The sequence below is a fragment of the Haematobia irritans genome, chromosome 4 (genome assembly GCF_050003625.1).
Source record: "Haematobia irritans isolate KBUSLIRL chromosome 4, ASM5000362v1, whole genome shotgun sequence".
NCBI lineage: Eukaryota > Metazoa > Arthropoda > Insecta > Diptera > Muscidae > Haematobia > Haematobia irritans.
This window is the reverse complement of record NC_134400.1, coordinates 40,854,607-40,873,748: the sequence shown is the minus strand read 5'-3', so window position 1 is coordinate 40,873,748 and position 19,142 is coordinate 40,854,607. Positions and strand designations below refer to the sequence as shown.

General features: G+C 35.2%; 1 protein-coding gene across 1 annotated transcript; it reads left to right on the top strand.

The window, feature by feature from the left end:
* The first annotated feature begins 4,545 nt into the window (after nt 1-4,545).
* On the top strand, nt 4,546-17,635 carry LOC142235370 (uncharacterized). The gene is made up of 8 exons (XM_075306625.1): nt 4,546-5,030; nt 5,203-5,331; nt 5,486-6,160; nt 13,299-13,418; nt 13,799-13,894; nt 14,027-14,103; nt 17,510-17,515; nt 17,574-17,635. The coding sequence occupies exons 1-8, from the start codon at nt 4,546-4,548 to the stop codon at nt 17,633-17,635; spliced, it is 1,650 nt and encodes a 549-aa protein (XP_075162740.1).
* The last annotated feature ends 1,507 nt before the right edge of the window (nt 17,636-19,142 follow it).

The window sequence follows — 19,142 nt, the reverse complement described above, 5'->3', positions numbered from 1 at the left end:
CTTCTTTGTCAAACTGAATTATATACGTATTGGATCGATGTTTTTTGATTTAATATATACCACGTATGGACTTACATATGGACTTGCCATCGACAAGCGTTACCGCAACTTAAGTAATTCGATTGTGGCTGGCAGTGTTTAGGTGAAGTTTCTACGCAATCCATGATGGAGGGTACATAAGCTTCGGCCTGGCCGAACTTACGGCCGTATATACTTGTTATAAGCTGAATGTGCTCTTTTTGCCTCTTTAAAATCTGGCATCCCTAAAGTGGACCGATATGGCCCATTTGCAATACCATCCGACCTACATCAATAACAACTACTTGTGCCAAGTTTCAAGTCGATAGCTTGTTTCGTTCGGAAGTTAGCGTGATTCCAACAGACGGACGGACGGACATGCTCAGATCGACTCAGAATTTCACCACGACTCAGAAAAAAAACAAGTATATACGGCCGTAAGTTCGGCCAGGCCGAAGTTTATGTACCCTCCACCATGGATTGCGTAGAAACTTCTACTGAAGACTGTCATCCACAATCGAATTACTTGGGTTGCGGTAACACTTGCCACGTAGTCCATATACCACGTAGTGCATACGTGGTATATATTAAACTTAAAATGGCCGATTAAATACGTATATAATTAAGTTTGACAAAATTTTCAATAGAAATAAAATTTTGACAAAATAAAATTTTGACAACATTTTCTATAGAAGTAAAATTTGGACAAAATTTTCTATAGAAATACGATTTTAACAAAATTTTCTATAGAAATAACATTTTGACAAAATTTTCTATAGAAATAAAATTTTTACTAAATTTTCAAAAGATTTAAAATTTTGACAACATTCTCTACAGAATTAAAATTTTGACAACATTTTCTACAGAAATAAAATTTTGCCAAAATTTTCTATAGAAATAAAATTTGGCAAAATTTTCTATAGGAATAAAATTTTGACAAATTTTGCTAGATTATTTTTGCTCGAGTGGCAAGCATGATTATGAACCGATATGGACCAATTTTCGTGTGATTGGGGATCGGCTATATATAACTATAGACCGATATGGACCAATTTTGGCATGGTATTAGCGGCCATATATTAACACCACGTTGCAAATTTCAACCGGATCGGATGAATTTTGCTCGTCCAAGTGGCTCCGGAGTTCAAATCTGGGGATCGGTTTATATAGGGGCTATATATAATTATGGACTGATATGGACCAAATCTGGGAATCGGTTTATATGGGGGCTATATATAATTATGGACCGATATGGACCAATTTTTGCATGGTTGTTAGAGACCACATACTAACACCACGTACCAAATTTCAACCGGATCGGATGAATTTTGCTCCTCTAAGAGGTTCCGGAGTTCAAATCTGGGGATCGGTTTATATTTGGGCTCTATATATAATTATGGACCCATATGAACCAATTTTTGCATGGTTGTTAGGGACCATATACTAACACCTTGTACCAAATTTCAGCCGGATCGGATGGAATTTGCTTCTCTTAGAGCAATCGCAAGCCAAATTTGGGGGTCCCTTTATATGGGGGCTATACGTAAAAGTGGACCGATATGGCCCATTTGCAATACCGTTCGACCTACATCAATAACAACTACTTGTGCCAAGTTTCAAGTCGATAGTTTATTTCGTTCGGAAGTTAGCGTGATTTCAACAGACGGACGGACGGACATGCTCAGATCGACTCAGAATTTCACCACGACCCAGAATATATATACTTTATGGGGTCTTAGAGCAATATTTCGATGTGTTACAAACGGAATGACAAAGTTAATATACCCCCATCCTATGGTGGAGGGTATAAAAAAAAATAAGTAAGAGAAGTGCATAATATAACACATTAACCATCAACATCAGAACATCATTGGAAAAGTCTTCATTGTATTCAACAACAACAACATTTGTCTCAGCAACGTCCGCAGCAAGAGCACCAATACCAACATTATTAGTCTCAGATCCATTAGCAGAAACTACACTCTCAATACGCACATTATCTATATTCCGCCCAGATATGACCAAAACGATTAAATAATTCGTCGTACTCAAAAATTTCTTCGTTGTTATCCTTACAATGTATCTTTACTCTCGGCAGGTCAGAGTTAAGGATTCTGAACTTTGTTATTAGGTCATCTTTTCTCAAGGCAAAGTTTTCTCAATTTACCATCATTCGTAAGAATCGTTCGTAAGATTATCGTCCAGATAAATCTTTCTTTGATCATTGCCACCAAGCACATCATATAGCCGTAAACTTCTCTTACTAAAGTAGTTTTTCATTATAGTATCTCGCACAAGAACTGAATGAAACTTTATTAGAACATTTTTCCTGTTGTTTATAAATTTGCAAACGGCCATCTCATTCTCAGCCACATTAAAATCCAAAATTTTGAAAATTTTCATTACTGTCTCCTTCACTCTAGTATCGTTGCGCGGCAAGCCACCAATCAGGATATCAAATTTGTTTCAACGACTCTGGAGAATTTCATTACTATCTTTCAACTCTTTAATCTCTCGCTTTGCAAATTGGTCAACTTCAACCACCTTTGTCTTGCAATTGGCCACATCAACTTTGAGGTTATTTATATCAACATCCACTCCTTCTATTTTTGACAGCAGACTGTCTAGCTTGTTGTTGACTCCTACATTTTGTGCACGAAACTCGGCTCTTAGTTCGACAATACCCAACGTTTGCATCAGTTGGAGATAGATCAACACAGGTGGAACAGTTAATTCCAAATTTACCCTTCGCCTTAGACAGGAAATTGACATGTTCTAGCGGCACATCCAAACAGGTAGCATGATACCACTTATGACAACTCAAACATTTAACCCTCTAATGCCCAATCCCGTCTTTAGGCGGACTTCGATAAATCAGGGAGCTTTTAGTAAACCACACCTTAAGACAACAAAAATGGGTAAAATAAAATGAAAACTTGGTTAAAACTGTTCAAGAGACTTGGCAGCATATACTGACATTTACCGTGTAGGTACACTCTGTTACTATTTTTACTTGTTTTTGAAATATCTACTATCTACTCAGTACACAATGAATTTTATAAATTTATTTTTTTTTTTGTTTGTTCAAATACATTTTTTTCCATTCAAGAATTGACTTTGTAATCACACAGAAATAAACTGAATTTCTACAAAATATAAAAATAAGTCTCTCATTGGGGGAGACTACAATTTGGCGATCCTGCCCGATTGAACCTACATTAATTTTTAAATATAATCGAGCTATGAACGCAAGATAATAAGCGATAGCATCAATCAAAATAACTGCAATTGAATTCCAACAATATAATCTTGATTGAGACAATAGAATCGGATGTATTACAAATCGGGGAGAAGTTTCTGGTGCACGGTTTGAGACAACGTATCAAATCTAAAGATTGGATTTTTTGAAGTCTAGCATCAATCATCCAAATAATGGTTTTTTGTGAAGTTATTCATCTCATCTCATTCCTCTCAACAATCCTCGCCATTCGGAATTTCGAAAAGCCAAACTCCGTAAAATTGGTTCAGAAGTTTATGCACGCTCACAAAAAATCGCTTCTGTAACATATACTCCCAAACATATTTTGCTTCAAGCATATACATTTTTGGCTATTGCCCAAACATTTATATGTTTGATCTCTTCCAATATATAATATGTTTGAAAGCATATTGGTCTAAACAATATATGTTTGGGTAGTCAATTTCCAAACATTTTGTATTTTTGCATCCAAATTCAATAATGTTGTCTTCCAAAAAACAATATGTTATTATGTGAACATATAATATGTTTGGAAGCATTTTGCACCCAAAAATATTATATGCTTAAAAAAATTCTCCCAAACAATATTGTGCTCAAAATTTTATTTATTTATTTATTTATTTATATATTTACAATCATAATGAATTATGAAAATAAACAGGTAATATATGTGCTAACAACATAGGTTTTCGACCTGAATGCTCAAAATTTTGTTTCTGCCCAATTGTATATTCCCCCACATCTTTCTCACTTCCACGAGATTTTTTAGTTCTTAGCACCTTTTTCTGTAATACAAACATTGTAGAAGAAATTATTCAATTGTATGATTTTTTTTTTATTTTAATTTTACCTTTTGCCGGACGGGGATTCGAACAGCGGACCACACAGTTTGTAAGGATCAAAGAAGTAGCTGATCAATTGCCCAAGGAAAAGTAAAATGTTAATTTTGTAATAACAAGCAACAACCACCAACTTAATTCAATATCGCTCCCTGTTAAATAGCGCTCCAAGCTACTAAACACATATATGTTTATAGGCTATTTCTAAATTAATATATGTTTGCATCCAAGCATATTATATTTAAAAACATTTTATGTCCCAAACATAATATGTTCTAACATATTAACATATATGTCCCAAACATGTTATGCTAGTTTATGAACATTATATGCTTGCACTCAAAAATATTGTGTTTAAAAATTTGTTTTCCAAACATATAATGTTTATAGCCAAACATATGAAAAACAGTCTTTTTCATCCGTGTGGGTATGATTAACTATTATCATCGATATATTCCTAAACTTGCTGAAAAGGCCAGTCCTATACATGAAATGATAAATCGCGCATTGAAAGAAAAAAAGAAAAACGTGACCTGGGAGGTTCGAGCTGAAGAAGCATTTGCAGATATAAAGAAGGCTTTTGCTTGTCGAATTCTATTGAGCCATTTTGATGAGAGCTCAAAATTTATATTGACGGTAGATGCATCTGGTACGGCGATCGGAGGGGTTTTACAACAGGTACGCGACAATATTACAGAGCCTTTAGCATTTTTTTCCAGGAAATTGACAGATGCAGAATCAAAGTATAGTGTTTTTGACCGAGAATTGTTAGCGATTCATGATAATATAAAGCATTTTCGATATATGCTTGAAGGTAGATGTTTCACCGTCTATACGGATCATAAATCCTACAACTGGAATATGTGTCACAATTCACTAATGATATTCAATATGTTAGAGGAACTTCAAATATGGTAGCTGATACACTCTCAAGATCTTTCGAGATATGTGCCTTTAAGTCTACAGATCTAGATTTGAGGACTTTGAGCATCGAACAGAAAAAAGATAAGGAGTTTCTGAAGCAACAAGTTCCAAAGATGCGCATCTAAATTTGAAATTAATTGAAGTTCCTATGTTTAACGTTAGCCTATGGTGCGAAGTGTCACAAGAAGAACCGCGTCCCTATATTCCACAACGTATGCGTAAAGTTGTTTTTGAGAAATTGCATTGCATTTCCCACCCAGGAATACGGGCTACTCGCCGCCTGACCGTCACGTAATCATCGTTATTTGTTAACCACTATTGACAGATATACGCGTTGGCCAGAAGCATATCCTCTGAGAGATATTTCTGCAGTGGCAATAGCTCGGACAATATTTTCAGAATACATATCGCGGTTCGGAGTGCCTCTCACGATATCGACCGATAGAGGTACACAGTTTACATCGAAGGTGTTCACGGAATTGACTAAGTTACTCGGAAGTCACAGGATTACTACGACTGCTTATCACCCACAATCAAATGGGATGGTTGAAAGATTCCATCGCCAGCTAAAGGCCGCGGTCATGGCAAGTAATCAGCAGACAAATTGGTACGACGTTTTACCAATGGTATTGTTAGGAATAAGATGTACAATTAAGGAAGATTTAGGATATACCCCAGCAGAAATGGTGTATGGGCAAGACATACGACTACCTGGAGAGTTAGTGGTCCCAGGAAAGACAGAATACGACTCTCAGCTGATATATAAATTGAAAGAAAATTTTAAGACCGTTCGTTTCGCTTTATCACATCATAAGGGCACGAGTAACGAGGTATATGTACCCAAGGATCTTTTTGGTTGCAAATATGTATTTGTACGCGTGGAGAACAGGCGTTCGTTGCAAAGGCCATACGAGGGGCCATTTAAAGTCATTGAAAAGGACAAGAATTTTTTCAAACTCGAAATAAACGGACATATCAAAACAATATCGATTGATAGAATTAAACCCGCTTATGTTGATACCCACAATGAAAGTTTGGAGAAGGCTCAGAGCCCAGTAAAAAATGAAAAAAAGGTTACGTTTAATTTATTGAGCATTGCTACTTCAGAAGGGGGAGTGGTGTAGGTACACTCTGTTACTATTTTTACTTGTTTTTGAAATATCTACTATCAACTCAGTACACATTGAATTTTATAAATTTAGTTTTTTTTTTTTGTTTATTCAAATACATTTTTTTCCATTCAAGAATTGACTTTGTAATCACACAGAAATAAACTGAATTTCTACAAATTTTATAAAAATAAGTCTCTCATTGGGGGAGACTACAACCGTATACGTTTTTATACCCTCCATCATAGGATGGGGGTATATTAACTTTGTCGTTGCGTTTGTAACACATCGAAATATTGCTCTAAGACCCCATAAAGTATATATATTCTGGGTCGTGGTGAAATTCTGAGTCGATCTAAGCATGTCCGTCCATCCGTCCGTCCGTCTGTTGAAATCACGCTAACTTCCGAACGAAACAAGCTATCGACTTGAAACTTGGCACAAGTAGTTGTTGTCGATGTAGGTCGGATGGTATTGCAAATGGGCCATATCGGTCCACTTTTACGTATAGCCCCCATATAAAGGGACCCTCAGATTTGGTGTTGGTATATGGTCTCTAACAATCATGCAAAAATTGGTCCACATTGGTCCATAATTATATATAGCCCCCATATAAACCGATCCCCAGATTTGGCTTGCGAAGTCTCCAAGTGAAGCAAATTTCATCCAATCCGGTTGTAATTTGGAACATGGTCCATATCGGTCCATAATTATATATAGCCCCCATATAAAACGTTCTCCAGATTTGACCTCCGGAGCCTCTTGGAGGAGCAAAATTCATCCGATCCGGTTCAAAGTAGGAACGTGGTGTTAGTATATAGTCGCTAACAACCATACCAAAATTGGTCCAATCACACAAAAATTGGTCCATATCGGTTCATAATCATGGTTGCCACTAGAGCAAAAAATAATCTACCAAAATTTTATTTCTATAGAAAATGTTGTCAAAATTTTATTTCTAGAGAAAATTTTGTTAAAATTTTATTCGGTTCATAATAAAATTTTCATCATTGTCAAAATTTTATTTCTATTGAAAATTTTGTAAAAATTTTATTGCTATAGAAAATTTTGTTCAAATTTTATTCGGTTCATAATCATAGTTGCCACTCAAGCCAAAAATAATCGACCAAGATTTTATTTCTATAGAAAATTTTGTGAAAATTTTATTTCCATAGAAAATTTTTTAATATTTTCTTTCTGTAGAAAATTTTGTCAAAATTTTATGTCTACTTTGTCAAACTGAATTATATACGTATTGGATCGATCTTTTTTGATTTAATATATACCACGTATGGACATACAATTTAGAAGATGGTGTTAGGAGGTTTTAAGATACCTTGCCATCGGCAAGCGTTACCGCAACTTAAGTAATTCGATTGTGGATGGCAGTGTTTAGAAAAAGTTTCTACGCAATCCATGATGGAGGGTACATAAGCTTCGGCCTGGCCGAACTTACGGCCGTATATACGTTAATATTGAATATTTAATCAGCTGGCAAAAAATTGAGGCATTAGTGGGTTAGGTTAGGTTAGGTGGCAGCCCGATGTATCAGGCTCAGTTAGACTATTCAGTCCATTGTGATACCACATTGGTGAACTTCTCTCTTATCACTGAGTGCTGCCCGATTCCATGTTAAGCTCAATGACAAAGGACCTCCTTTTTATAGCCGAGTCCGAACGGCGTTCCACATTGCAGTGAAACCACTTAGAGAAGTTTTGGTGTTCGGTCGAAGCAGGAATCGAACCCACGACCTTGTGTATGCAAGGCGGGCATGCCAACCACTGCACGACGGGTTAACACTGGTTTGTGTCTTGCTGATATTTATACCACAAATTGAAAAAGAGCAAATCGTACTAGGCGCCATGTTCCCATAAACTTCTAATCGCAATGTAAATGTTGTTTGTTATGAATATAATCGCAAGAATGAATGACACAAAACAAAATGGAGAAACTTCAAGTGGCAGTATTGAGGTTATGTTACGACTACTGTATAAAAACTCATTTTACAGTTGAATTTTTATTCATACTTAAAATTGGTGTAGTATCCTTGATGCAGCTACTCAAGCTCTAACCATTCCATCCATTCCAATTCCATCAAAATTTCCCGAGTTATTGACCTCTTTCCATAAGAACTCCACAGCCAACAAAAGACTTTAACTTGTCATCACCAGAGTTGCCAATTTTTTTTCTATGGAAAGTTTTGTCAAAATTTTATTACTATAGAAAATTTTGTCAACATTTTATTTCTAAGAAAATTTTGTCAAAATTTCATTCTACCAATTTATCTTCCAATCTACCAATTTATCCAAAACACTAACGTTATTAACATTTTCCGGCGCAAACGTTTGTACATTGATAGAGACATTGACGAAAACTTCATGATATTATACTTTTTTGGATGTTACTGTTGTCGACATTATCAAGGGATTATTTGTTGTCTATAAATTGAAAAAAAATTGACATTCATGATATTATGTTGGCAGAGACCTTTTTCTCAGTATTTTCTTTTGCATATATCCCAAACAACGCCATCTGTCGTCAATTCTATCATTATTAATATACTCTCCCAATAATTTAGGAGAGAACAAGAGAGTAAAAACTCCATCTTTTTATTTGGTCAAGACCTTATAATACATAGATGATCCACTATTCTCTTTAAAAAACATGTGTCAGTTCCAAAAATTAATTTTCTGACATTTCGTTTTGATTTTTTCGTAAAGAGTCAATCCCAAACATTAATTTTCGTGCATTTGCTTTTGTGTTGTTCGTAAAGAGCAATGCTGCTCAAAATTAATTTCGTATTTTCGCGGTTTTGGTCACAATTTTTTGTTCAAATATGAACTTTTAATATCCCAGCAAAAAAAGAGCTTCCAAAAAAGTAGTTTGGATCCCCAATCTGTGATCCGGAAGTAGTGCAAACTTGGATCATCTCCAATGAATTTTACATGGGCTTGTCATAGGACGGAAGTACTCCCTTTTTGGATCCTTTGCATTGCTTTAGAAGTTGTGCCCTGGAAGTTAATTTGAATGAAGAAATTTAAAAAGCGAAAAAAAAATTTTTTCAACCAATTTCACTTTTTTTTCATCCATATGTTTTATTACACAATTATTTTCCTATTATCTAATTTTTACAATTTGAAAAACTTTTTCGCTCCGACCAGGGATTGAACCTGGGTTTGCTGGCACCATAACAGAACGCCTTAGCACACTCAGCCACAAACGCCACTGAACATAAAGCGTCGAAAGGTCAATTCAAATGTTTGTGATATGATCGTAATACGACACCAAGGAATAACATTTTAATTGCTTCTCGAGATGTTCTTTATTAGTATGAACGAAAAAATAAGAAACACAGGTTCAAATCTCACCAGCGGCAATTTTTTATCAAATATTTTTCTAAAAAATTATTTTTTTATGTCATGCATCGTTTTTATTTTTTATTTCCGGCATATATTTTCGTATAAAAATATTTTTTCCAATAAAAATCAACAAAAAAATTAAAAATTCTCGTAATTTGCAAAACCTTCTCAAAAGAACTTCCATGGAAGCGAAAAAGTCAAACGGCACAGGTTCAAATCCCAGCGGGGATGAAATTTATTTTTATTTTTTTTTATTATTTTTTTACTTTTTTTGTATTAATTTCTATTTTTATACCCTCCATCATAGGATGGGGGTATATTAACTTTGTCATTCCGTTTGTAACACATCGAAATATTGCTCTAAGACCCCATAAAGTATATATATTCTGGGTCGTGGTGAAATTCTGAGTCGATCTAAGCATGTCCGTCCGTCCGTCCGTCCGTCTGTTGAAATCACGCTAACTTCCGAACGAAACAAGCTATCGACTTGAAACTTGGCACAAGTAGTTGTTATCGATGTAGGTCGGATGGTATTGCAAATGGGCCGTATCGGTCCACTTTTACGTATAGCCCCCATATAAAGGGACCCTCAGATTTGGCTTGTGGAGCCTCTAACAGAAGCATATTTCATCCGATCCGGCTGAAATTTGGTACATGGTGTTGGTATATGGTCTCTAACAACCATGCAAAAATTGGTCCACATCGGTCCATAATTATATATAGCCCCCATATAAACCGATCCCCAGATTTGGCTTGCGGAGCCTAAAAGAGAAGCAAATTTCATCCGATCCGGCTGAAATTTGGTACATGGTGTTAGTATATGGTCTCTAACAACCATGCCAAAATTGGTCCACATCGGTCCATAATTATATATAGCCCCCATATAAACCGATCCCCAGATTTGGCTTGCGGAGCCTCAAAGAGAAGAAAATTTCATCCGATCCGGCTGAAATTTGGTACATGATGTTGGTATATGGTCTCTAACAACCATGCAAAAATTGGTCCATATCGGTCCTTAATTATATATAGCCCCCATATAAACCGATCCCCAGATTTGGCTTGTGGAGCCTCTAAGAGAAGCATATTTCATCCGATCCGGCTGAAATTCGGTACATGATGTTGGTATATGGTCTCTAACAACCATGCAAAAATTGGTCCACATCGGTCCATAATTATATATAGACCCCATATAAACCGATCTCCAGATTTGGCTTGCGAAGCCTCAAAGAGAAGCAAATTGCATCCGATCCGGCTGAGATTTGGTACATCGTGTTGGTATATGGTCTCTAACAACCGTGCAAAAATTGGTCCACATCGGTCCATAATTATATATAGCGCCCATATAAACCGATCCCCAGATTTGGGTTCCGGAGCCTCAAAGAGGCTATAGAAAATTTTGTTAAAATTTTATTTCTGTAGAAAATTTTGTCAAAATGTTATGTCTAATTTGTCAAACTTACATACATTTTAGAAGATGGTGTTAGGAGGTTTTAAGATACCTTGCCATCGGCAAGCGTTACCGCAACTTAAGTAATTCGATTGTGGATGGCAGTGTTTAGAAGAAGTTTCTACGCAATCCATGATGGAGGGTACATAAGCTTCGGCCTGGCCGAACTTACGGCCGTATATACTTGTTTTTAGTTTTATTAGTTTTCTATTTTTTATACCCTCCATCATAGGATGGGGGTATATTAACTTTGTCATTCCGTTTGTAACACATCGAAATATTGCTCTAAGACCCCATAAAGTATATATATTCTGGGTCGTGGTGAAATTCTGAGTCGATCTAAGCATGTCCGTCCGTCCGTCCGTCCGTCTGTTGAAATCACGCTAACTTCCGAACGAAACAAGCTATCGACTTGAAACTTGGCACAAGTAGTTGTTATCGATGTAGGTCGGATGGTATTGAAAATGGGCCATATCGGTCCACTTTTACGTATAGCCCCCATATAAAGGGACCCTCAGATTTGGCTTGTGGAGCCTCTAACAGAAGCATATTTCATCCGATCCGGCTGAAATTTGGTACATGGTGTTGGTATATGGTCTCTAACAATCATGCAAAAATTGGTCCACATCGGTCCATAATTATATATAGCCCCCATATAAACCGATCCCCAGATTTGGCTTGCGGAGCCTAAAAGAGAAGCAAATTTCATCCGATCGGGCTGAAATTTGGTACGTGGTGTTGGTATATGGTCTCTAAACACCATGCAAAAATTGGTCCACATCGGTCCATAATTATATATAGTCCCCATATAAACCGATCCCCCGATTTGGCTTGCGGAGCCTCAAAGAGGAGCAAATTGCATCCAATCCGCCTGAAATTTGGTACATGGTATTGGTATATGGTCTATAACAACCATGCAAAAATTGATCCACATCGGCCCATAATTATATATAGCGCCCATATAAACCGATCCCCAGATTTGGGTTGCGGAGCCTCAAATAGAAGCAAATTTCATCCGATCCGCCTGAAATTTGGTACATGATATTGGTATATGGTATCTAACAACCATGCAAAAATTGGTCCACATCGGTTTATAATTATATATAGCCCCATATAAACCGATCCCCAGATTTGGCTTGCGAAGTCTCCAAGAGAAGCAAATTTCATCCAATCCGGTTGTAATTTGGAACATGGTGTTACTATATGATCTTTAACAACCGTGCCAGGATTGGTCCATTTTGTAAAAATTTTATTTCTAGAGAAAATTTTGTTAAAATTTTATTCGGTTCATAATAAAATTGTCATCATTGTCAAAATTTTATTTCTATAGAAAATTTTTTCAAAATTTTATTTCTATAGAAAATTTTGTTCAAATTTTATTCGGTTCATAATCATGGTTGCCACTCGAGCCAAAAATAATCTACCAAGATTTTATTTCTATAGGAAATTTTGTCAAAAGTTTATTTCCATAAAAAATTTTGTTAAAATTTTATTTCTGTAGAAATTCTTGTCAAAATTTTCTTTCTATAGAATATTTTGTCAAAATTTTTATTTCTATAGAAAATTTTGTGAAAATTTTATTTCTATAGAAAATTTTGTTAAAATTTTATTTCTGTAGAAAATTTTGTGAAAATTTTATTTCTATAGAAAATTTTGTTAAAATTTTATTTCTGTAGAAAATTTTGTCAAAATTTTATGTCTACTTTGTCAAACTGAATTATATAGGTATTGGATCGATCTTTTTTGATTTAATATATACCACGTATGGACTTACATACAATTTAGAAGATGGTGTTAGGAGGTTTTAAGATACCTTGCCATCGGCAAGCGTTACCGCAACTTAAGTAATTCGATTGTGGATGGCAGTGTTTAGATGAAGTTTCTACGCAATCCATGATGATGATGATGGCCGAACTTACGGCCGTATATACTTGTTTGTAAATTTTAATTGTACAAAATTTGCACTTAAAATAGCCTGATTGCGTTCTTTCTAATACCTGTCCACAAGGACTGCATCGGAAGTAGAAAAAAATCATTGGGGGATCCCACGATGCGCTTTAGAAGAAATGTTTGTGCACTTGTCCAAAAGGACTGCATCGGAAGTTGAAAAAACTCGATGGGGGATTCTGGGATGGGCTTTAAAGAAATGTTTGTGGAACAACTTCCAATTTTTTTTGCTGGGATATTAATCCTCTGGTGCATCATAAACGGTCTAATTTTGTGTAAAATTGGCAAACTACAAAAAGGAAAACGAAAGAGATTGTAAGCGTGCTCTTATTTTTCTCGTTTATTCTTAATCTTCGGAACTGTCAAACATAGTTTGACCCATCTATGTATTATAAGGTCTATGGTCAAGCCCTGCAAGCAATTGGGTGATTGTTTTATCGTCTTTCGCAAAAATTTCACTACTTCGAATCACCAGGAAGTTTTCTCAACCACAACAACAGTAACAACAACTATCGCGTAGGGTGATTCCGTTTCGAAACAAATTCGACTCTAACAGCGATCAAAAATCTAAATATAGACTCCATACATCGACATCAGTGATGCCAATTTGGTGCTTTTAGCACCAAATTTAGTGATTTTTTATTTCCAAAAAGCACCAAATTACCTTTTTAGTGCCTTTTCGAACAAAAGCACCAACTTGGTGCTTTCTGACATTTTCATTTAGTGCTTTTGGTGCTTTTCTCAATTTGAACAGTATTAAGTTCAATTGGCGATATCTTTTCATACAAAAATTCGGTTGATACTTTCAAAAGCTTAAGAAAATGTTGAATTTGATTGTTATGAAGGTGGTATTTATTCTTATTTTAATCAATATTGGTATTTGGGGTATTCTTTAGAACCAATTTGGCACAGGCATACTTATACTTATTAATAGGAGCTTTTGTTGCGAAATGTCTAGCGACGAGTGCCGAATTTATGAAATTTATAAAGATGTAATTAAAAACGTTTGTATTAAAGTCACAAGAGCACTCATAACTGAAATAAGAAATCGAAATAGGCTCGCTCTAAATATTAATATTTCCAAATTTAATGTGGAAAAAAGTTTTCTCTAAAAAAATATTTAGAAATTTGAAAGATATGACTGACCCAAATGAATTGGATGAAATCAGTCAAAGTGTTCAAGGTGTACACTGGAATAGAGGTTCATAATTTTATAAAATTAAAAATGTGTCAAATCAATACACGAAATCTTCTATAATACGTCTTTGGAAGTTTTTTGTTTTTTTTTTAGTAGAGCATTGGATTTTAGCTGGCTTTAGTAGTTTTTGTGGTGGGAGGTGGTATATTAGAATTTATGATATATTTTTGGTGCTTTTTGCCTTTCTGGAGTTGGCATCACTGATCGACATAGCTAATTTTTCAATAGCACCTCTCTGAGAGTACACGCAAAGAAAAAAAAACGTTTGGAAAACGTGTACCGAAAACGTTTTTCTTTTGTTAGAGTTTTTTGAATTGCTGCGAAAAGTATACACTTTTATCACCAAAAAATTCGTTTGTTAAAAAATTTTTATTTTTTCAATAAAAAAAGTTATTTTTGAACCAACAACACAGTCCATTTCGTTTATATCAAACACTGTTCTTTTCTGACTTTAGGTCTTTAATAAGACACATTTTACAGTTCATAGTAAAAATTTAATATAGTAGAATGTAATGTTAAACATTTTTTCGGAATCTTCCGACCATATCTGGAATATATGTAAAAAAAAAAAAAACTTTGGTCGAACCAGGGATCGAACCCACGACCCTTGGCATGCAAGTCGGACGTAGCAACCACTGCTCCACGGTGCCCAACTAAATGTATTTTTCTGTTAAATAAACTTTGTTTAATCGGCTCGTGGGCGCCGCAAGCTATGCTATATAAATATAACTTATATGGGTAATTGTCTATTGATGACAATAACGGCTACATAGCTCAGTGGATAGTGTGTTGGCTTACAAATTGCATGGTCCGCGGTTCGATTCTCCGTCCAGGCGAAAGGTAAAAAAAAATTATAAAATCGTATAATTTCTTCTACATTGTTTGTATTACAGAAAAAGGTGCTAATAACTAAAAAACTTCGTGGAAGTGAGAAAGATGTGAGGGAAACTGCAATTAGCTAGAAAAATTAGCTAGGTAGTCTTTATGAGATAGTCTTTTTTTTTTTTTGAGGTAGTCTTTTTTTACATCCTGGAAAAGAATAAACGTTTATCACAAAAAGTTTATACTTTTCTTCCAAATACACTTCCTTTCAACGAAAAGCAAATGAGAAACGAACTGTGTTTGTCTAAAATTTCGTTTGGGAGGAAAGAATTTTTTTTTTTTGCGTGTACATGTGTGTTAAAAGCCACTATCAACCAAGGAGCCTGGTTGGCACAGAGGGATAGCCTCTGAATTGAAAACGAAAGGTTCCGAGTTCAACGTTCGGTGCATCCTATCATCATTTTTATACCCTCCACCATAGGATGGGGAGTATAACATATTAACTTTGTCATTCCGTTTGTAACACATCGAAATATTGCTCTAAGACCCCATAAAGTGTATATATTCCGGGTCGTGGTGAAATTCTGAGTCGATCTAAGTATGTCCGTCCGTCCGTCCGTCTGTTGAAATCACGCTAACTTCCGAACGAAACAAGCTATCGATTTCAAACTTGGCACAAGTAGTTGTTATTGATGTAGGTCGGATGGTATTGCAAATGGACCATATCGGTCCACTTTTACGTACAGCCCCCATACAAACGGACCCCCAGATTTGGCTTGCGGAGCCTATAAGAATAGCATATTTCATCCAATCTGGCTGAAATTTGGTACATGGTTTAAGTATATGGTCTCTAACAACTATGCCAAAATTGGTCCATATCGGTCCATAATTATATATAGCCCCCATATAAACCGACCCCCAGATTTGGTTTGCGAGGCCCCTAAGAGAAGCAAATTTCATCCGATCCGGCTGAAATTTGATACATTTTATAAGTATATGGTCCTCAACAACCATGCAAAAATTGGTCCATATCGGTCCATAATTATATATAGCCCCCGTATAAACCGATCCCCAGATTTGACCTCCCGAGCCTCTTGCAGGAGCAAAATTTATCCGATCCGGTTGAAATTTTGTACGTGGTGTTAGTATATGGTCTCTAACAACCATGCAAGAATTGGTCCATATCGGTCCATTATTATATATAGCCCCCATATAAACCCAGATTTGTCCTCCGGAGCCCCTTGGAGGAGCAAAGTTCATCCGATCCGGTTGAAATTTGTTACGTGGTGGTAGTATATGATCTCTAACAACCATGCAAAAATTGGTCCATATCGGTCCATAATTATATATAGCCCCCATATAAACCGATCCCCAGATTTGTCCTCCGGAGCCTCTTGGAGGAGCAAAATTCATCCGATCCGGTTGAAATTTGCAACGTGGTTTTAGTATATGGTCTTAACAAACACGATATGGACACGAATTGGTCCATATGGGTCCATAATTATATATAGCCCTCATATAAACCGTTCTCCAGATTTAATCTCCGGAGTCTCTTGGAGAAGCAAAATTCATCCGATCCGGTTGAAATTTGCAACGTGGTGTTAGTATGTGGCCGCTAATAACCATGCCAAATTTGGCCCATATCGGTCTATAGTTATATATAGCCGATCCCCAATCACACAAAAATTGGTCCATATCGGTTCATAATCATGGTTGCCATTTCTATAGTAAATTTTGTCAAAATTTTCTTTCTATAGAAATTTTTTTCAAAATGTTATTCATATAGAAAATTTTGGCAAAATTTTATTTCTATAGACAATGTTGCCAAAATTTTAGTTCTATAGAGAATGTTGTCAAAATTTTATTTCTATAGAAAATTTTGTCAAAATATTATTTTTATAGAAAATTTTGTCAAAATTTTATTTCTATAGAAAATTTTGTCAAAATTTTATTTCTATAGATTTTTTTTTCAAAATTTTATTTCTATAGAAAATTTTGTTAAAATTTTATTTCTATAGATTTTTGTTTTCAAAATTTTATTTCTATATAAAATTTTGTCCAAATTTTATTTCTATACAAAATTTTGTCAAACTTAATTATATACGTATTTAATCGGCCTTTTTTAGTTTATTATATTCTACGTATGGGCTACCTTGCAATTTAGAAGACGGTGTTAGGAAGTTTTAAGATACCTTGCCATCGGCAAGTGTTACCGCAGGAGGGTACATAAGCTTCGGCCTGGCCGAACTTACGGCCTATATACTTGTTATTTTTTAAAAAAAATAACTTTAGCTTTTATGACTACTTTTAGTCACTGGTTCGATTCCCCGAGAACACTATCGCGTAATGGGACATTTGTTCCCGATCAGGGACACTAATTCGATAAGAAGATGATATCGCCTATGAAAGTTATATCTTCCAGGGTGAAACTACTTCGATACACTTTCGATAGAAAATGTTTGCGGGGATATGAAACATTTTTACTTTCTCTTCCATCCTCTGGATCAATGTCTATCACAAAAAACCACCTTATTGGGGAGGGGGCAGTACTAATGGGAAGTTGTAATTAATACTTCTTGAACAATAGACCTAGGTAGGTATGTGAAGACTGTTGAGGGATGATACCATTTATCATGTTATGGAATAAATAGACCTGAAAGAAGACGAAACTGCATCAGCATCCATGGCTGCATCAGCATCATTTAAACAATAAGAATGCCACCGAATTGAAACCACACTTTGATGAAAGTAATGCAGACCGTTAGTTAGTTGACTAATACCTAGACATAGATTGCAACACAACACTTTGGAACACTCAGTCCAATTCGAATGGGTAACTATGACAGATGTGAAGGAGGAATATTAGATGATACCCACATGGTGAAGGGCTTCCTTCTTAGGAAAATAGTATATCTGGCCAAAAGACAAAAGTACCACAATAAGATTTCGACAACAATGGGACAAACGTTTGTAACCTTAGATGAGGTAACGGCGACATCTTTGCCATTTGCTCTCGTCATCATCGTCATCACCACCATGCATCGCGTCTATTCTAATTATGTAGCACAAAAGCAGTGGAAAAATGCTTGAATTATATTACCAATAGCTAACCAACCAACCATTGCACTAAACAACCAAGCAATTAATGTGGTACAGAGGACTTGATGGTGTAGTAAAGCACAGAGAGTGAGAAAGAGAGGTAGTGCAGAGAGTGTCTGCTATGATGTACTCATTGTAGGTGTACGTGTTGCTTTTGATCTAAAGAGATTTTCGAATCCAATAAACAAATGTTCTTCAAATTTTAACTTGGACTTTTTAACTGGAAACCAGAAATGTTTCTTTTCTGATTCAATTACAAACTTAATTAATAGATCAAAATTAATTGATCCAAAGAAAACAAGTATATACGGCCGTAAGTTCGGCCAGGCCGAATCTTATGTACCCTCCACTATGGATTGCGTAGAAACTTCTACGAAAGACTGTCATCCACAATCGAATTACGAATTAAAACTTCTTAACATCGTTTTCTAAATTGTGAGTTAGTCCATACGTGGTATATATTAGACAAAAAATGTATGTATAGGTAAGTCTACACAGCAAAAAATATTTACGTGATATTAAAGATTACGCAACCTAAATTTTAGGAAGCGAAATTTACAAAATATTAAGGACACATTTCTTTAAAATAATGAAATTGTATTTAAAATAAAGTTTATAATCTTTGATTCAAAAAAATTTTTTTTCATTAAATTTAGGACACAAATTTTGTAAATTTGCGTCCCTCCGTTAAAGCCGCATGTCTTTGAACTAAGGCTAATTTTCCATAAAGTAAAGGAACACATTTTTGATTTAAAGAAATTGTCATTAAATTAACTGAAATATTGAAACTTTAGATTTAAGATAAAAACGCTTCAAATATAGGCTAAGACTTATTTTGAGGATTTAGCGTTTTTGGTTTAAAGTTTTTTTAGAATTAAGAAAATATTTTTAACTTTGAAGTATCCGTTATAATTTGAATTTTTAAACTGGCATTCGTGAATAGCTTTGTTAATAAATCTCGAAAACAGAATGAAAATTTGATAAATGAGATCTGTATACTTATTTTAATTTTATTGGTCCTAGATGGGTCGCTAAAAAATTTCTTTATTTTAAAGAAGCCGCATCTTTTGCTCGGAATCAATACCAAAATCCTTAAGGGAAGGTCAAAATCTTTGAATCTA